Raw genomic sequence first — 18,009 nt, 5'->3', positions numbered from 1 at the left:
TTCCTCTCCTTTGTTTCTTGGCCTCATAAGACTAAGCCTCTTCTTTCAGCTGTACCTGTTACCATGTTTTCTATTGCTGCAAGCCTAGATCAGAGGTCTGAAACAGGGGGCTAGTATAAAGCTGACTTGTTTTGGATACAGGGATGGAAATCTAACACATCAGCCACTCCACTAGTTGTGTTATCACAGCTAACTTCCCTGTTTACTGAGGTTTCTGCACACCAGATGTCCCAGTGGCAGCTCCTGCCTGCTGCAGGGTATTTATACACAGGAGCACACCACAGCAGAAGTGCTAGGAATGTGCTGTCAGATGATACAGCCACTTCCACTGAGTAAGGACTTTCAACTTGAGCTTCATATGAACCACATCAGTTACCAACTGAATCAAGGCTTGCTGGTTTGTTGTTTTAAAGCAAAGTTTCAGCAATGCGTATCTTAAACTCAGACATAGGGGAAGCCAGTGCAGGGAATCTTATCGCTTGGCTACATTTACACTAAATATAGACCACCAATTATGTGCGGGGTTTATGGGCCTCAGGGGAGCACTTGTGAGCAGCAGGAAGATTAAGAACGAACTACAGAACTGGTAGAAGGTTTGGCTGTAGTTGTCCCTGAGTAGTTATCTTTTCTAGGAAACCGAGCAGTGGAGGCTCACGTCTTTGTAAGTAATTTGCATGCTATTCCTTACTGAGACCGAATGATGATTTTTGAGTCCTTGGGGTTTTCATTGCATGTATTCTGTGCTTTTTGACTGCTCATAGAAAAGATGTAGACTTGATTTTTAAAATTACCTCCTGACTCTGAGGCATGAATTCAGGAATGCTGTTCATAAGTGGCCGTGACTCACTCAAGGAAGCATCGTATTAAGCTTTGAGTTCAGCCTTCATTGGTAAACAATTCTGAGTTCGTAGCATACAATATGGTGTGAGGTATTTTTCTGCTTTGATACCAATACCTGCAGGGGGAAATGTACAATAAGGTTTTTTTTTTTTTTTCAGAGACAATTTTTATTTGTTGAAGTGTCCTACTGGTAGAAAATCAAGCAATTATTAGATGATGAAAGACTCAGCTGTTAGCAGTGATCAAGAACACAGAAAAATGAAACTACTTACGTGTCTCAGTTCCAGGATCAGAAAAGAATCTGCCCAGTGGAGCTCGGCAGGAAGGCCAAGTTAGTGCGACACGGAATAGGTAGTGACACTCTGCACCAGCCTTGGTGGTTGCTCCTGAATGCCCTCATTTCAGCTTCCAAAGATAGCAAGGGCTGCTGTCGACAGCTGTGGGTTCTGGTTTTCAAGATGTGTCCTTGTATCCGTTTACTGGCAGAGTCCCTCAGAAGCCACCTGCAGGCCCTTGGAGGCCATGAATCACACTGCCTTTTTTTTTTTTCTCTACTAGTTTGTCTTTCATTTTAACATGTTGCAATACTGAAAAGGCTTATTGAAAAAACATCTACCAACATTGTGAGCTCACTGTAAAGATGCCTCCTTCCAGAGGACTCCATTATTTACTTGGTCTATCTTAGATTTAGAAAAAAATCTTGAACAAATTTTATGACAGATTTTATTCTAAATTATGTGTGTGGGCGGGGCATGTTCATGCCACAACACTTACTCAGAGGTCAGAGGACAAGTTGCAGGAGTTGGTTCTTATCGAACAAAGGTGAAGGAGATTGAGTTCAGGCTGCCAGGCTTAGTGCCATGTCTCCGTAGCTTAGCTATCTTGGCATCGCCTTCTTAGTCTGTGGCAAGCAAAGTCTATTAACTGGACTATTACTTTAAAAGTAGGACCTTTTAGCAGTGACTTTTGTAGCTAGTCTTCCTCCTCCTCCTCCTTTTTTCCTCCTCCTCCTCCTCCTCTTTTCCTCCTCCTCCTCTTTCTTCTTCTTCTTCTTCTTCTTCTTCTTCTTCTTCTTCTTCTTCTTCTTCTTCTTCTTCTTCTTCTTCTTCTTCTTCTTCTTCTTCTTTTCTTCTTCTTCTTCTTCTTCTTCTTCTTCTTCTTCTTCTTCTTCTTCTTCTTCTTCTTCTTCTTCTTCTTCTTCTTCTTCTTCTTCTTCCTTCCTCTCTCTCTCTCTCTCTCTCTCTCTCTCTCTCTCTCTCTCTCTCTCTCTCTCTCATCAGTAGTGACATTCCTGAGGGTGAAACAGCTATTAAGTCAGATTCAGAAATGAACTGTGTCTCCGTTACCATGCCCAAAATAGAAGCTGTGTTTGTAACAATGATCCTACCATGTGACACATGCACCTATTTTTTTTCCTGGTCCCCTCCCCCCACAGAAAATAGTGTTTGGAATAATAAAGTATAAGGAGGTGATGAAGAAAGCACTTCTGAAAATGTGGCTTCAAGCCTGGTGCCCTGGCATCCAACAGCACTTTAAGGGCATGGCTTATCTTCTGAGGGGTGAGGTTTGCTCTCTGAGGCACTTTCCTTCCCTTCACAGCTGCTGCTGGTCTTGTTTTTAACTGTATCCTGTCATTCTTTTAAGACTGCCCCAATGCAGTATATTTGAAGTTCAATAATTTCAATATTTAAAGCACTTTATAGTAATGACTCCATACATGCATTCTTTCCAATTAAAATGTCAGGATAATGAAAACATACAGTTTGAATTTATGAGAAAAAAAATCAGTGCATGACTTTTGGATCTTTTTTTTTTTAAACCTTGAATATTAAATACATTTTATTGTATATTTTCTTTATTTACATTTAAAATGTTCTCCCCTTTCCCGATCCCCCCCCCACACACACAGAAGCCCTCCTTATCCCATTTCCCTCTCCCTGCTTCTATGAAGATGCTTCCCCACCCACCCACCCACTCCCACCTCCCCGCCCTGGCATTCCCCTACACTGGGGCATCAAGCCTTCACAGTACCAATTGCCTCTCCTCCCATTGATGCCTGACAAGGCCATCCTCTGCTACATATGTGGCTGGAGCCATGGGTCCCTCCATGTGTACTCCTTGGTTGGTGATTTAGTCCCTGGGAGCTCTGGGGTGTCTGGTTGGTTGATATTGTTGATCTTTTTATGGGGTTGCAAACCCCTTCAAATCCTTCAGTCCTTTCTCTAACTCCCCCCTTGGAGACCCTATGGGGACCCTGTGCTCAGTCCAATGGTTGGCTGCGAGCATCTGCCTCTGTACTTGTCAGGCTCTGGCAGAACCTCTCAGGAGACAGCTATATCAGGCTCCTGTCAGCATGAATTTCTTGGCATCCACAATAGTATCTGTGTGTGGAGACTATATATGGGATGAATAACCAGGTGGGGAAGTCTCTAGATAGCCTTTCCTTCAGTCTCTGATCCACACTTGGTCTCCATATTTGCTCCCATGAGAGTTTTGTTCCCCCTTCTACACCCACACTTTGGTATTCCTTCTTCTTGAGCTTTGTGTGGTCTGTGAATTGTATCTTGGTATTCTGAGCTTTTGGGGCTAATATTCACTTATCAGTGAATGCATACCATGTGTGTCCTTTTGTGATTGGGTTACCTCACTCAGGGTGATATTTTCTAGTTCCATCCATTTGCTTAAGAATTTCATGAAGTCATTGTTTTTAATAGCTGAGTAGTACTCCATTGTGTAAATGTACCACATTTTCTGTAAGTATTTCTCTGTTGGAGACATCTGGGTTCTTTCCAGCTTCTGGCTATTATAAGTAAGGCTGCTATGAACTTAACAGAGCATGTGTCCTTGTTATATGTTGGAGCATCTTTTGGGTATATGCCCAGAAGTGGTATAGCTGGGTCCTCAGGTAGTACTATGTCCCATTTTCTGAGGAACCACCAGACTGGTTTCTAGAGTGGTTGTACAAGCTTGCAATCCCACCAACAATGGAGGAGTGTTCCTCATTCTCCACATCCTCACCAGCATCTGCTGTCACCTGAGTTTTTGATCTTAGTTATTCTGACTGGTGTGAGGTGGAATCTCAGGGTTGTTTTGATTTGCATTTCCCTGATGACTAAGGATGTGGAACATTTCTTTAGGTGCTTCTGAGTCATTAGATATTCCTCAGTTGAGAATTCTTTGTTTAGCTCTGTACCCCATTTTTAATAGGATTATTTGGTTCTCTGGAGTCTAACTTCTTGAGTTCTTACTATATATTGGATATTAGCTCTCTATCAGATGTAGGATTGGTAAAGATCTTTTCCCAATTTGTTTGTTGCCGTTTTGTATTATTGATGGTGTCCTTTGCCTTACAGAAGCTTTGCAATTTTATGAGGTCCTGTTTGTTGAATCTTGATCTTAGAGCATAAACGATTGGTGTTCTGTTCAGGAAAATTTCCCCTGTGCCCATGTGTTCAAGGCTCTTCACCACTTTCTCCTCTGTTAGTTTCAGTGTCTGGTTTTACGTGGAGGTCCTTGATCCACTTGGACTTGAGCTTTGTACAAGGAGATAAGAATGGATCGATTTGCATTCTTCTACATGCTGACCGACAGTTGAATCAGCACCATTTATTGAAAATGCCTTTTTTCACTGGATGATTTTAGCTCCTTTCTTTTTACTTATTTATTTTGTGTATATGAGTACACTGTATCTGTCTTCAGACACACCAGTAGAGGGCATTGGATCCCATTACAGATGGTTGTGAGCCACCATGTGGTTGCTGGGAATTGAACTCAGGACCTCTGGAAGAGCAGCTGGTGCTCTTTCCCGCTGTGCTACCTCTCCTTTTTCCAATATCAAGTGACCATAAGTGTATGGGTTCATTTCTGGGTCTTCAATTCTATTCCATTGATCTACTTGTCCGTCGCTGTACTAGTATCATACAGTTTTTATCACGATTGCTCTGTAGTACAGCTTGAGGTCAGGGAATGGTGATTCCCCTAGAAGTTCTTTTATTGTTGAGAATACTTTTTGCTATCCTTGGTTTTTTGTTATTCCAAATGAATTTGCGAATTGTTCTTTTTAATTCTATGAAGAATTGAGTTGGAATTCTGATAGGATCACATTGAATCTGTAGATTACTTTTGGCAAGATGGCCATTTTTACTATATTAATCCTGCCAATCCACGAACATGAGAGATCTTTCCATCTTCTGAGATCTTCAATTTCTTTCTTCAGAGACTTGAAGTTTTGTCATATTTATCTTTTACTTGCTTGGTTAGAGTCACACCAAGATATTTTATATTGTTTGTGACTATTGTTGAAGGGTGTCATTTCTCTTAATTTCCAGTTTATCCTTTTACTACTATAGGAAGGCTACTGATTTGTTTGAGTTAATTTTATATCCAGTCACTTTGCTGAAGTTGTTTATCAGGTTTAGGAGTGCTCTGGTGGAATTTTTGGGGTCACAAGTATATGATCATAATATCATCTGCAAATAGTGATATTTTGACTTCTTTCTTTCCAATTTGTATCCCTTTGACCTCCTTTGGTTGTCTAATTGCTCTGGCTAGGACTTTGAGTACTATATTGAATAGGATGGGAGAGAGTGGGCAGCCTTGTCTAGTCTCTGATTTTAGTGGGATTGCTTCAAGTTTCTCTTCATTTAGTTTGATGTTGGCTATTGGTTTACTGTATATTGTTTTTACTATGTTAAGGTATAGGCCTTGAATTCCTGATCTTTCCAAGACTTTTACCATGAAGGGCTTTGAATTTTGTCAAATGTTTTCTCAGCATCTAATGAGATGATCATATGGGTTTTTTTTTCCTTTGAGTTTGTTTATATAGTGGATTATGTTGGTGGATTTTTGTATATTGAATCATCCTAGCATCCCTGGGATGAAACCTACTAAATCATGATGGATGATCATTTTGATGTGTTCTTGGATTCATTTAGTGAGAATTTTATTGAGTATTTTTGCATTGATATTAATAAGGGAAATTAGTCTGAAGTTTTTTTTTTGTTGTTGTTGAGTCTTTAAGAGGTTTTGGTATCAGCGTGAATGTGGCTTCATAGAAGGAATTGGGTAGTGTTCCTTCTGTTTCTAGTTTGTGGAATACTTTGAAGAGTATTGATATTAGGTCTTCTTTGAAGGTCTGATAGAATTCTGCACTAAACTAAAAATAGTTCTGGACTATTTTTGGATGGGAGACTATTGATGACTGCTTCTTTAGGGATTATGGGACTTTTTGATTTTACAGTGTTTCTTAGCTAGGGATTTATGCATATGTTTAACACAAGTACCACTACATTTGTAGGTGAAATCCTTCACTACTCCCTTGCACATGTCCATATAAGCCTCACATGTGTGGGTGCTCACAGGCCTGAGGAGGAGGAGGTTGGGTCCCCTGGAGCTGGAGTCAAAGGTGGTTGTGAGATGCCTGACGTGAGTGCTAGGAAACAAACTCAGATCCTCTGGTAGATCAGCAGGCTTTCCTAATGACTGAGCCATCTCCAGCCCTGAGGCTTTTGATTCTTTTTTTTGGTTTTTCGAGACAGGGTTTCTCTGTATAACCCTGGCTATCCTGGAACTCACTTTGTAGATCAGGCTGGCCTCGAACTCAGAAATCCACCTGCCTCTGCCTCCCAAGTGCTGGGATTAAAGGCATGCGCTACCACCGCCCAGCTAAAATTTAGGTATTCTTAATTTCTTAAAAATCTATTAAAATGGGGGCTTGAAGTTCGTACATTCATGCATAAACACACACATACTCTCCCCTCGCCTCCCCTACCCTGTCCTCATTCCTGTGTCCACAGTGACAGGCTGTAGAAACTTTCCCTTAACATGCTCTTTGAAGTTCATCTTTAATAAGTTCAGCTTCTTGTGGTTACAAAGCAGGCCTCAAAATGGCAGTATCCAATGTCCTAACATGAGGGCCCTGGCCCAATCCAGGGAGATTCTTCCTGGGTAAACAGGATTCTTTGTTTGTTTGTTTTTCGAGACAGAGTTTCTCTGTATAGCCCTGGCTGTCCTGGAACTCACTTTGTAGACCAGGCTGGCCTTGAACTCAGAAATCTGCCTGCCTTTGCCTCCTGAGTGCTGGGATTAAAGGTGTGTGCCACCATGCTTGGCGAGGCTTTTGATTCTCAATAGTGTTGTTTAAGGAGTCCAATAAGTATGTGATACATTTTCCCCAGATTTTCTATGGATATATTTGTTCTCTTCTCCATTTAGTTTCTTTTAACTCTATGGTTGGGTCTTAAATCTCTTCAAGAGAATGGTATCAGGAAGGCATCTGTTGCCTCCTGTAGGAAGACACATTTACTGCATCCTCCTGTTCTTCCTGAGAATTATTTTAACTATGAATACATGTGTCTAAGTATGTGCATGTGAGTGCAGGTTCCTAAAAAGGCCAGAAGAGAGAGTTGGATCCCGTGGAGCTGGTGTTACAGATGATTGTAAGCCAGTAGATACAGGTGCTGAGAACTGAACTCAGGCCCTCTGAAAGAGCAGCACTCACCCATAACATCTTATCCATCTCCCTAGCCCCCTACCTTGTCTTTTTAAAATGCCTTTATATCTTAGAAGCCCTTTTACATCTTTCAAAGCTCCAGAATCTCTTATTATTGTTTGTGTGTGTGTGTGTGTGTGTGTATGTGTGTATGTGTGTATGTGTGTGTGCCCGTGTGTAGTCAGGAGGTCACTTTCATGCATCTTCTTTCTACCCAGAGAAAGGGTCTCTTAAGGAACCTGGAGCTCACTGCTTTGGCTAGACTGGTTGGCCCATGAAGCCTTGCAATCTGCTTGTCTCCACTATTACCCATCACTGGGTTTACAGATGGGCAGCACAGCACCCTGCTTTTCTGTACTGAGATGTGAAGTCAGGACCTCATGCTTGTGCAGCAAGCACGTCACACAATGAGCTGTCTTTCCAGCCATGCATTAAAGAGGCATCATTATTGATTGGTCTAATCTATTCAGACTTTTTAGGATGGAAGTCGTGAATATTACCTTACATATAAACCTCAGCTGAAAAAGTACCTGTTATATAGGTGATCTTAGTTTCTTAGAAACTCGATGGAACAGAGCGGAAGTCCTGGGACAATCAAGATTCCTCTTTCTACTGGCTGGAGACATGGCTCAGCGGTTAAGAGCAGTCACTGTTCTTGCAGAGTACCTGGGTTCAGATTTGGTGGTAGCTTACAACCTGCCTTAACTTTAGTTCCAAGAAATCCAGCTGTCTCTTCTAGCCTCCTTGGGCACCAGACATGCATGTGGTCCACATACACACATGCAAGCAAACACTCACGCAGAAAATAGAAATAACAATGGTAAGTTATTAGTATCTGTGTTTGCTAAGGGTTGGTCCTGGAAAGCCACAGCCTGTATCTAATGGCTAAATGATATATTTGAGGACAAAACTTCAAGCCAAACTGAAGAAAATTTCAACGAATATTTTTTACATTATTTACCTTGTGCATGTAGGCATGGTGCTTAAGTGCTGTGTGGCGGTCAGAGGGCAGCTTGGGAGATTTCTTCTTTCCCTCCACCATATAGATTTCTGTGCTCAAAGTCAGGGTGTCAGGCTTGGTAACAAGTACTGGGCTATCTTGCCAGACACCAAGATTACATTGTTTTTGTGTGTGAGTGTGTGTGTGTTAAATTAGGAAATTAGAAGGGTTCAGAGTTAAATATTGGTCTGTCTGTTTTATGCTCATTTTGTTGACTAGCTTATTTTGTCTTTATAAGTAGTGTTTTTGCACTGAGGGCTTGAAGCATATTAAACTAGGAACCATGTAATTTGAAAAAAAAACATTTTGAGAGGCAATTATGGAAAATAAAAAAACAGACCCAGAGGAAATAAGATAGAAGTGGGGAAGCCAAGGAGGAGAGAGGGTGTTACAGATAAGCAGGGTATGAATGGCTGTATGCTAGCCACACACTTGGCTCTGGCAAGCAGAGGCAAAAGCATACCGACTACATTGTCCAACCAAGGAACTCTTTCCTCTAGACAGTGTGTCTCACCCCTAGCCCAGCATCCGTGGATGGGAACTCGTGTGTCTCTCCAGCTTCCCACTGTTCTGGCTTGCACAGCTCCGCAGCCCAGCCTCTTCTTCCTAATGTTGATGCTTTCTTTTCAGGCACAATGACTCATTCCTCTCAGGATGCTGGGTCTCATGGCATCCAGGAAGAAGGAAGACTCTACGTTGTGGATTCCATAAATGACTTAAACAAACTCAATCTCTGTCCGACAGAATCACAACATCTATTCTGTATGTATGGTCCTGGAAGCATGGCCTTGGGACTTCTTAAAGATATCAAGGGCATGGTGGATGTGTTTCATGCAGTAGGGACACAGTGGGCATCAGCAATCACTGGACACTGGAAATGTTGTTTATCATTTAGCAGTTTTTGTTTCGGGCTCCCAATATGTCAAAGTGTTATTGACTTCCTTGGCAAGGGCTGAACTCATCAAAATTCCCAAGAGAAGTTAGTGACCCATGCTTGTAATTCCAACACTTGGAAGGGTGAGGCAGGAGGATCATAAATGTAAGGTCAGTCTGGGCTATAATAGGTAGTTCCTGGTAGCCTGCTTGCATAGTAAGACCCTGCTCCATGCCCTGTTTTTCCCTGTAAAACTCTTAAGGAAAAATCTATGGTGTTCTGTTCCTGGGTACAAGGATTGCTCAGCACCCCCCCCCTTTTTAAAATAATCTCTGCTTCCCAGGGGTCTTGTTTTATCAGAGATTACTGAAAAAAAATGCTCAACACATTCATCCATTTATTTTAAAAACCATTAAAATTCTGTTGTGCAAGGAGTCAACTTCCTTCTCTACTTAAAAATTACAAATTTTCCAATTAAAGTACTGGAGGAGACATCAGAGCAACCCAAAAACCTCCTGAATACACCATGTATCTTGCTCTCTAAGTGTTAGAAACCAGGCCTTTCGGGGCTTCTGGGCTCCATCTTTTCTAGCTTAACTGATGACTATCCTAACACAGGCGTGAATGGCCCATTTGTCATTTGCCTCATGCTCACTCCACAATTCCTGCCCAGTTCTATAACTGCTATTTCCTTCTCATCTTTTCTGGGCTCTTCCTTTTGTTCAGATCCTCGCCTGGTTTTAGTGCAGTGGGAAGGGAGGTGTTGGTGTCAGCTGTGGTGTGGCGTGGGTTAGGAAGCAGCAGCTGCTGACAGACCGGAACATGGAATGTACTTGATTAGATAATCAAACAGTATAATGTGTGAGACCAATTCAGAGAGGAGGAGAATCTAAAATGTAATCTGGCACTCTGCTTATGCCAGGGGTTCATGGCTCTTGTTTAAGTTTATCTGTAAGCTTTTAGGCACCGAAGAGTTACAAAGTAGCTAATGAGAGGCAATTCTCAGCACAGAGCATTGAGAGGGGCTGGTTTCTCAGCAGATCTATCTTGGAAATAGCTTCAAGAAACCAAAATACCCCAGGGGCTCTTTTGTCTAAATGGATATAGACCTGAGAGATTATTCTGATAATAAAAGCAGTTTCCTGGGATACACCACACAGCTTTTGGTCTTCCACTCAGGGAAGGCATCACATACCTAGCTCTGTTTAGGTTACCTAGGAGACGGCCAGTCCAGCCTCATCAATTTTCTATTCCTTCTCCAAAGAATAATTCATGTGCTCTATTCCACAGTGAACAGTTCTCAAAGAACCTTCCAAACAGGTTCAAGGACATAGCTCAACCCTATTCTTTTTTTTTTGGAATTCCAACAGAGAAGGTAAACAGTTACAAAATTGCTTGTCCAAAGGTATTCCGAATGCAGAAGTCACTTTTCAGGGCTGTCCAGGGAAAATGAGTGTGTGTATCACATCTCTGTGAGATGCGGAGATTCTGTCACTTTGTTTCCCATCAGCTTTAGAGGACAAATTCCCCAATGCTGGCACAACCCCAGGAAATGGAAGGCGGGGGCTGTTTTTTGTGGGGCTGCTCCTGGTGTTGACGGTCAGCCTGGCTCTGGTCTTCTTCGCCATCTTTCTAATAAGTAAGTACTTCAGGCAGGACTGTCTCTACTTTGTGTGTGCGTCCTTAATAGCTGTTGCTTCTGGAGTTAGAGAGTCCTAGCTATCAGAATTTCCAGGAGAAGCCTGTGGGAGACCCAGTGTCTTAAAGGCACTTTGTTGCTCCTGGATAGGGTCCTTGGGTACAAGTGCAGGGCATGCTCCCATATCATCAGGTTACATTTATATTAAATATTTATATAAGCTTTTAATTTATCACCTGGAGCCTTTACTGCCAAACTGTATGCAACACACCCTACTTAATTTTAGTTTTCTTTATTCAACACATAAATATCTTCATCACATTTAGATACACACGCATTTTCCTGAGGTTTAAATGCCACCTCCCGTTTCCTCATTTGCACATCTCCCAGAAGTCTGTTCCAAGTAGCAAGGGCTCCAGCTAATGGCTTGAGCTAGCTCTGGGGTTGTGAGGATGGGTTACTCTGCCCTGTTGGATGCTAGCTAGCTTCTGCCCTGTTTGCTCTTGACCTGGGCAATACATGTCACCCTTAAGTGGTGACACAGCCTCATCAATTTTCTATTCCTTCCCCAAAGAATAATTCATGTGCTCTATTCCACATATATACCTGCACTTCAGACTAGAGACCTCTAAGCTGATTGTGTCACCATTCTATTTATCTGAAGTGAGATGTATTATGTGTAGTCTCCTCCATTGGAGCTACCACAGGTCTCCCTTAGATGACCCTTTTTTTCTTTTACTGTTATTGGGAATTATTGCTATATTCTTTCATACTACAGATAGCTACACAGAGCTGGGGATTATCTTTGACACCATTTTGACTAGACTTTGGGGTCTCCCATCTTGTCATTTCTTCTGCCCTTTCATGTTTTTGGTACCTGGCAAGTTCTCTCTCTCTCTCTCTCTCTCTCTCTCTCTCTCTCTCTCTCTCTCTCTCTCTCTCTCTCTCTCTCTCTCTCTCTGAGGCAGGATCCTCTTGTCCCAGCCTCCAAGTTCTGGGAGTATAGGCAGGCATGTGCCACCACACCTGTCTTGTCTTCAGCAGTTTTAAATAAGAAATGGAACTTCGTGTCTTTGCAATGTTTCTTATTTAAGTTCATTTAGGAGCACAGGAGGTGGAGATGCTGATGATAATAAGACTCCTTGGGGTGTTTGAGGCTGAGCTTGTGGGAAGGCATATCCTTTGACCTTTCCTGTGGAGACATGAAAAAAAAAAGTGTCTATTCACCCCACCCAGACAGATGAAAAGAAATGAGTGCACTCAAACCCAGCTTGGTGAACCAATGAGTTTATTGGGATTGTTTGTATGCATTAAAGGTGTGTTAGTAACTCTATGGTTGCTGTGAAAAAAAACACACAGCAAAGGACAACTTAAGGAAAAGGGAGTTTGCCCATGATGACGGGGAGGCATGGCAGCAAGCAACAGGCATGGTGGAGGGAGTAGGAAGCTGAGAGGCCAAATCTTTCACCACAAGCATCAGCCCCTATCCCCACTGATGCATCTCCACCACCTAAACCTGTCCAAGTGGCGACACTGATGTGAGCCAAGCATGAGTACCTCCAAGGCAGTTTGCATCACCAGGATGCAAACTTGAACTTTTACAGATGGGATGGTACAACGTGAGTGCTGGGAACGGAACTCTCGCCATCTGAAAGAGCAGCAATTGCATCTCTCCAGCCCCCTCTCCTCCTCCCCCTGCTCTTCCTCCTCATAGGGTTTCTCTGTGTAGCTGTGGCTGTCCTGGAACTCGCTCTGTAGAGCAGGCTGGCCTCAAATTCACAGAGATACACCTGCCTCTGCCTCCTGCGTGCTGGGATTAAAGCTGTACACCATTGCCTGGCCTCCCCCCCCCCCGCCCCGTCTTCTCTTACTTCTTCACATTTCCTCTTCTGTGATGTTCTATGTGCTTTGGAGGGGGGTAAAAAGGCATTTTGTTCAAACCTCCCCAGGAGAAGCCACAGAACAAAGAATGACATTTAATTGCTCCTTTTTCTTCCAGATTATGTCCCTTCTCACTTAGAAGCAGTAGATGAATACTTTGCAATAAATGTAAACTTGTAGCTAGCTATCAACATGGGAGGGTCAGCCACCTAACCCAAAAGAGATAATAGGTTCTTATTCTGAAATGTTGTCACGTTAGCCCAAAATAAACAAATGACCTGCCTTTATCCTGCCATGCCTAACTTCAGGTAATGACCCAGTTAAACTATCTCGAGATAGTTTAGATCTGTCTATAGATAAATGAGCACTCCAAAGGGAGTCCTCTTTTCTATAGGACAAGTAGAAGGATAAGAGAAATAACAATAACAAGTGTCATACATGAAGTGTGTAGTCCCAGGTACAGCCTGATGGCTGTCTGTCAAAACCTTTCCAAAACTGTGTAGTATAGAATAAAAAAAAATTAAAATATGCTGAGGGGTGAACTTTGTGTATATCAGGCATCTTTTATCCCACAAAGATGGATTGCTAGCACCCTTTATACTTTTTATTTTGATACATACTCACTAAAATTGCCTTAAACTCGCTGAGTAGCCCAGTTATGCAAATACACTTGTGATCCTCCTGCTTCAACCTTCTCAGTAGTTGGGATTACACGATGACATTACCATGTTTGGGTAGGTTCTACCATTATCTTGAGTTGACTATTGATGAAACTGAAGCCTCATATGCTCAAAGTGATGTAGCTAATACGAGCCATTCAGGACTCAGGGATTCTGGTGTATAGTATAAGGCAGAACATGAACGCCACTGTCTGCTTTTATAAAGACTTGTTATTTTACGTGTCTGATGTCTTGAATGCATACGTGTTTTATATCGAGGACAGGATCATATTGACTAAGAACAGGAAAAATGAGGCAAGGAAATACGAGTGTCTTTATGCTAAATGGGATGGCACACAAATGGGATGACATACACTTGTAATCCCAAAGCTTAGCAGACAGAGACAGGGAACATGAGTTCAAGACCAACCTAAGATACACAATGAGACCTACATAAAAAAAAAAGTATGTGTTTATTGTACAAGCACCCTAGGCTAGATGTATTAATCTCATTCTTGTGTGTGTGTGTGTGTGCATGTTCATATGTATGCAGGTACAGATAGATGTTGGAATACAGCGAATATCATTTTTTGGATAATGAGGAGAAGCCATTTCTGAGAAAGAACCTGGAAATGAGACAATGTGATAATCATTCCTAAGGAAATGACAGCCCGTGGCACATCCTTTTCAGCCAGAATCCCCTGGCATAGCCAGGGGTGGTCTAGCCTGGCACTAGGAGGTCCTCAGCATAGCTAGGCACCTTTTCCGTTTCTTTTTTTTTTTTAATTAGGTATTTTCCTCAATTACATTTCCAATGCTATCCAAAAAGTCCCCAATACACTCCCCCCCAGTCCCCCCACCCCCACCCCCACCCCTTGGCCCTGGCATTCCCCTGTACTGGGGCATATAAAGTTGGCATGTCCAATGGGCCTCTCTTTCCAGTGATGGCCGACTAGGCCATCTTTTGATACAAATGCAGCTAGAGTCAAGAGCTCCAGGGTACTGGTTAGTTCATAATGTTGTTCCACCTATAGGGTTGCAGATCCCTTTAGCTCCTTGGGTACTTTCTCTAGCTCCTCCATTGGGGTCCCTGTGATCCATCCAATAGCTGACTGTGAGCATCCACTTCTGTGTTTGCTAGGCCCCGGCATTGTCTCACAAGAGACAGCACCTTTTCCGTTTCTTTCTGGGCTCCTCGGATGCATGGGATTTGCCAAGGGTGCTTCTCGGTACTCAGTTGAGTAGTCTATCAGGGCGCCCCTTGCTGGCTCTACTGTAACAGTCTGTTTTCCGGTTTTTTTTTTTTTTTGTTTGTTTTGTTTTGTTTTGTTTTTTTTAAGTTCAAACAGGAAACCAGATGGAGGACGTGTCAAGAAGGCTGACAGCTGAGGGAAAGGACATAGATGATCTTAAGAAAATCAACAACATGATTGTAAAGCGGCTCAACCAGCTGGACTCTGAACAGAACTGAAAGGATTTCCCCCCAAGAGTGGTCGTGGATGCTGGAGCTTCCCACTTGCTGGAAGTACACTAGGTTAAGGACTGAGAAAGTGCACATACTATCCATTATACCTCTTGGTTCGAGGATGGAGATAACGCCCAGGCAAGGAGTTTAAAGATGGCAGCTGAAAGGGGTGAACTTGATTCAGCCTTATTGACTGCTAGCCGGCTGCTTCTGTTTTGGTGGGGGGTGGCTAGCATGGAGAAGAGAACTTAGCTCTTTACATGGGACTCCTTTTTGGAAATATGCTTGGTTTAAAAGACTTTGAATGTTCTAGGGAGATCTCTGATGCCTCACGTACCTGTACAGATTTCCTGCACAAGCTTAAGGAATCCACCGAACTGTCTCTGTGTTGAGGGGAACCGGGTGCTCAGGCTTTTCAGTAGCGTACATTCTTCTTTTCGGGTGACACACTTTGACAACAGCTTCCGAGCGCTCTTCCTTCGGTGATCGCTGGAGAAAACATGGGGAGCATGATGTACGTGTGGTGAAGCTGAGGGACAAGAGAGAACGCCTGCTGTATTCTACTACTGTTTCCTGAGCCTCTGCTTTGTGAAAATCATCTGACTCTAGAGTTCCTACCATACACATGTGCAAAGAGGGAATTATGTCTATTATATATAATCTATAAGCCCTGCTAGCTTCGTTATGCAAAATAAAACAAAACAAAACATCAAAAAACAAAAACCCTTGGTACCCTGCTCATGGCTTTGGAAGAAAGTGGTTAGGTTTGCGTGGTCTTTGCTAAATTAGAGTAGAAAACTGTGCATTTGGAAGCTTCCTTGTTTTAGCAAGAATAAAGTATGCTATATATGCCAAGATTGAGGCAAAATAGGTGCGTTTAAAAGCATGAATTTTTATTTAATTAAAATACACTGCTATGAGTCAGTTGAAGAATTATTGAAATTTTTGTTATTTTGGTTTATTCAAAATATTTGAATTTACTTGAAAATGAAGCAGATGCAGAGCCACATTTTGAATAATAATAGTTGATGAAATAAACACAAAGAACTTTACTTCTATTTTAATTTATTATTAGTTTTTGCACTAAAGTATTTATATTGCATACTTTTCTTAAAATTGATCAATATGCAGAACATCAAAAATATAAAATTTGTGTTTACTGGATCATATTGATCTGTTATGGCAAATTCTTGTCATAAGGATTTATTGGAAAAATATTTCAAAAACCAGGAGATCTGATACCAAAGCTCCAAGTAAACACTCATTTCTTTCTGCTTATCCTAGGACATTTTTGTCTTTCTATGTACACTGTGCATGTTTTTATGCTCAGTAATAAACAGTCTTTATTCAAAAGCATTGTGAATTTTACAATGTAACCATTTGAAAATAATTTTTTAAAAGTGGGTTCTGGGATCAAACTCAGAAGTCTTCATGCTTGCAAGACGAGTTTTGAAGGGCATGAACACAATAGGACCTCGTAAGTCTTGGAAATGTATTATTTCTGTATTTCTGACTGGGGATATAGTTACTTTATGGCAGCATGTTTATTTTAAGCTGAGTGTGGTGGTGTATAGATGTAATCCCAGCATTTGAGAGGTAGAGATAGGATCACAGATTCAAGGCCAACCTGAGCTAAGCAAAGTATAACAGGTTATCCTGGACTACATAATGAGACAAGAAAAAACCGAAACCAACCAACCAAACAAACAACATATTCTACTGTACTATTCTGTATAAGACTTTAACATATCTTTGATACAAACCAGAATGATAGAGAAAGAAAATCTTAATGAAGGATTATCAAGATTAGGTTGGTCTGAGAGCAGGTCTGTGGGGATTTACCTTGGTTATGTTAATTGATGTGAGATGACCCTGGCAGAATGTGAGCAGCAACATTGAATCCTTGGCTTTGGGTTCTGAATTGTCTGAGATTAGAGAAAATGGAGCGGAACAATGAACATGCGTACACTCATCCTCTCTTTGTCTTGCCAGAGGATGTGACAGGCTGCTTCAGGATCTGCTTTGACTCCTCTGCGGTGATGGATTTCTAAGGCAGTTTGTCACAGCAACTGAAATGTAATAAGTACTGAGGAAGCAGGGCGGTTGGTCCTTGGGTCATGTGGAGCAGGAACGCCCTCAAATGTTTTTGTGAACTCTCTCCTGCTTTCCCCCTGCTCTGGGTGAAGATGTGATTGTTTTACTTCTCTGTGCTCTGGCCCTAAGGAGATGCTGCCCTCTTCAGAATGGAAGCAATGAAACGCTTTGAACTCCAGGCAGTGAATGAAATAAACTTTGTCTCTCAAGAGTCAGCTGCCTCAGGCATTTCACTGTAGCATCGTGAAACTGACTACTTCATATGTGGAAAATAATCAATAAACTTACCTTACAAAGTATTAATTTTAAAAGTTGACACTTAATGTATCTTCAAAATAGTTTTTCTGCATTCATGACTTTACTTATTGAACATTAACAGAATTTCAAAGATCCTCAATATCTTTTCCTTTTTAGGGGATTAGTGGGGGTGGGGTGGGGGTGGAACAGGGTCTGTATAGCCCTGGTTGTCCTGGAATTCACTTTGTTAATCCAACTGGCCTTGAACCCACAGAAATCTCCTTGCCTCTGCCTCTCAGTGCTGGTATTAAAACATGTGCCACCATGGCTCACCCAAAGATCCTCTATTTTGATGTTATTATGAAACAACATAAAGGCCCAGCACAGGGCAAGGAAATGAACCCTACCTAAGATGCTTATTGCCAACCATCATGGTTTACTTCCTATATCTGTTCTAGTTGGTAATTTTTGTTTTTTCCAAAGAGATTTCAAACCCACTGGCATTTTACAGTAAGCTATTGATATTTATTCCTAGAAATACCCTAGTCATTCTCTGGCCACTAGTTAACTACTCTGCAAAAAAAGCACAACTGCTGCTGCTGCTGCTGCTACTACTACTACTACAGTAGTACTAGTACTATATCATCATCACCATCACCATCATCATCTTTTCTATCTTATATCTTGAGTCTGGAGAGATAGCTCAGCAGTTAAGAGTGATTCCCATTCTTCAGAAAATTCAAGTTCTTTGGAAGTCATATATACATAATTAAAAATAAAAGTACAAATATTCTTCAGGACTATTTTTAATTATGTATATGTATGTGTGT

The 18,009-nt window shown here is 41.8% G+C and overlaps 1 protein-coding gene across 2 annotated transcripts; it reads left to right on the top strand.

Annotated features, from left to right (window-relative positions):
* Positions 1 to 338: 338 nt before the first annotated feature.
* Lsmem1 (leucine rich single-pass membrane protein 1) lies at positions 339 to 17,224 on the top strand. 2 transcript variants are annotated; one of them, XM_085830314.1, is made up of 5 exons: positions 339 to 661; positions 999 to 1,191; positions 8,961 to 9,092; positions 10,715 to 10,843; positions 14,724 to 17,224. In XM_085830314.1, exons 3-5 carry the CDS (start codon positions 8,966 to 8,968, stop codon positions 14,852 to 14,854), a joined length of 387 nt encoding a protein of 128 aa, XP_085686440.1. In that variant the 5' UTR covers positions 339 to 661; positions 999 to 1,191; positions 8,961 to 8,965; the 3' UTR covers positions 14,855 to 17,224. The 2 variants fall into 2 exon arrangements, with proteins under 2 accessions (XP_085686440.1, XP_021035355.1); XM_021179696.3 differs by lacking the exon at positions 999 to 1,191 and having other exon boundaries at positions 342 to 661.
* Positions 17,225 to 18,009: the final 785 nt, after the last annotated feature.

This window comes from Mus caroli, unplaced genomic scaffold (assembly GCF_978045245.1).
Source record: "Mus caroli unplaced genomic scaffold, Mus_caroli_1 scaffold_14, whole genome shotgun sequence".
Classification (NCBI taxonomy): Eukaryota; Metazoa; Chordata; class Mammalia; order Rodentia; family Muridae; genus Mus; species Mus caroli.
Note: the sequence above shows the minus strand (reverse complement) of the source record. Positions and strands in the feature narration are given on the sequence as shown.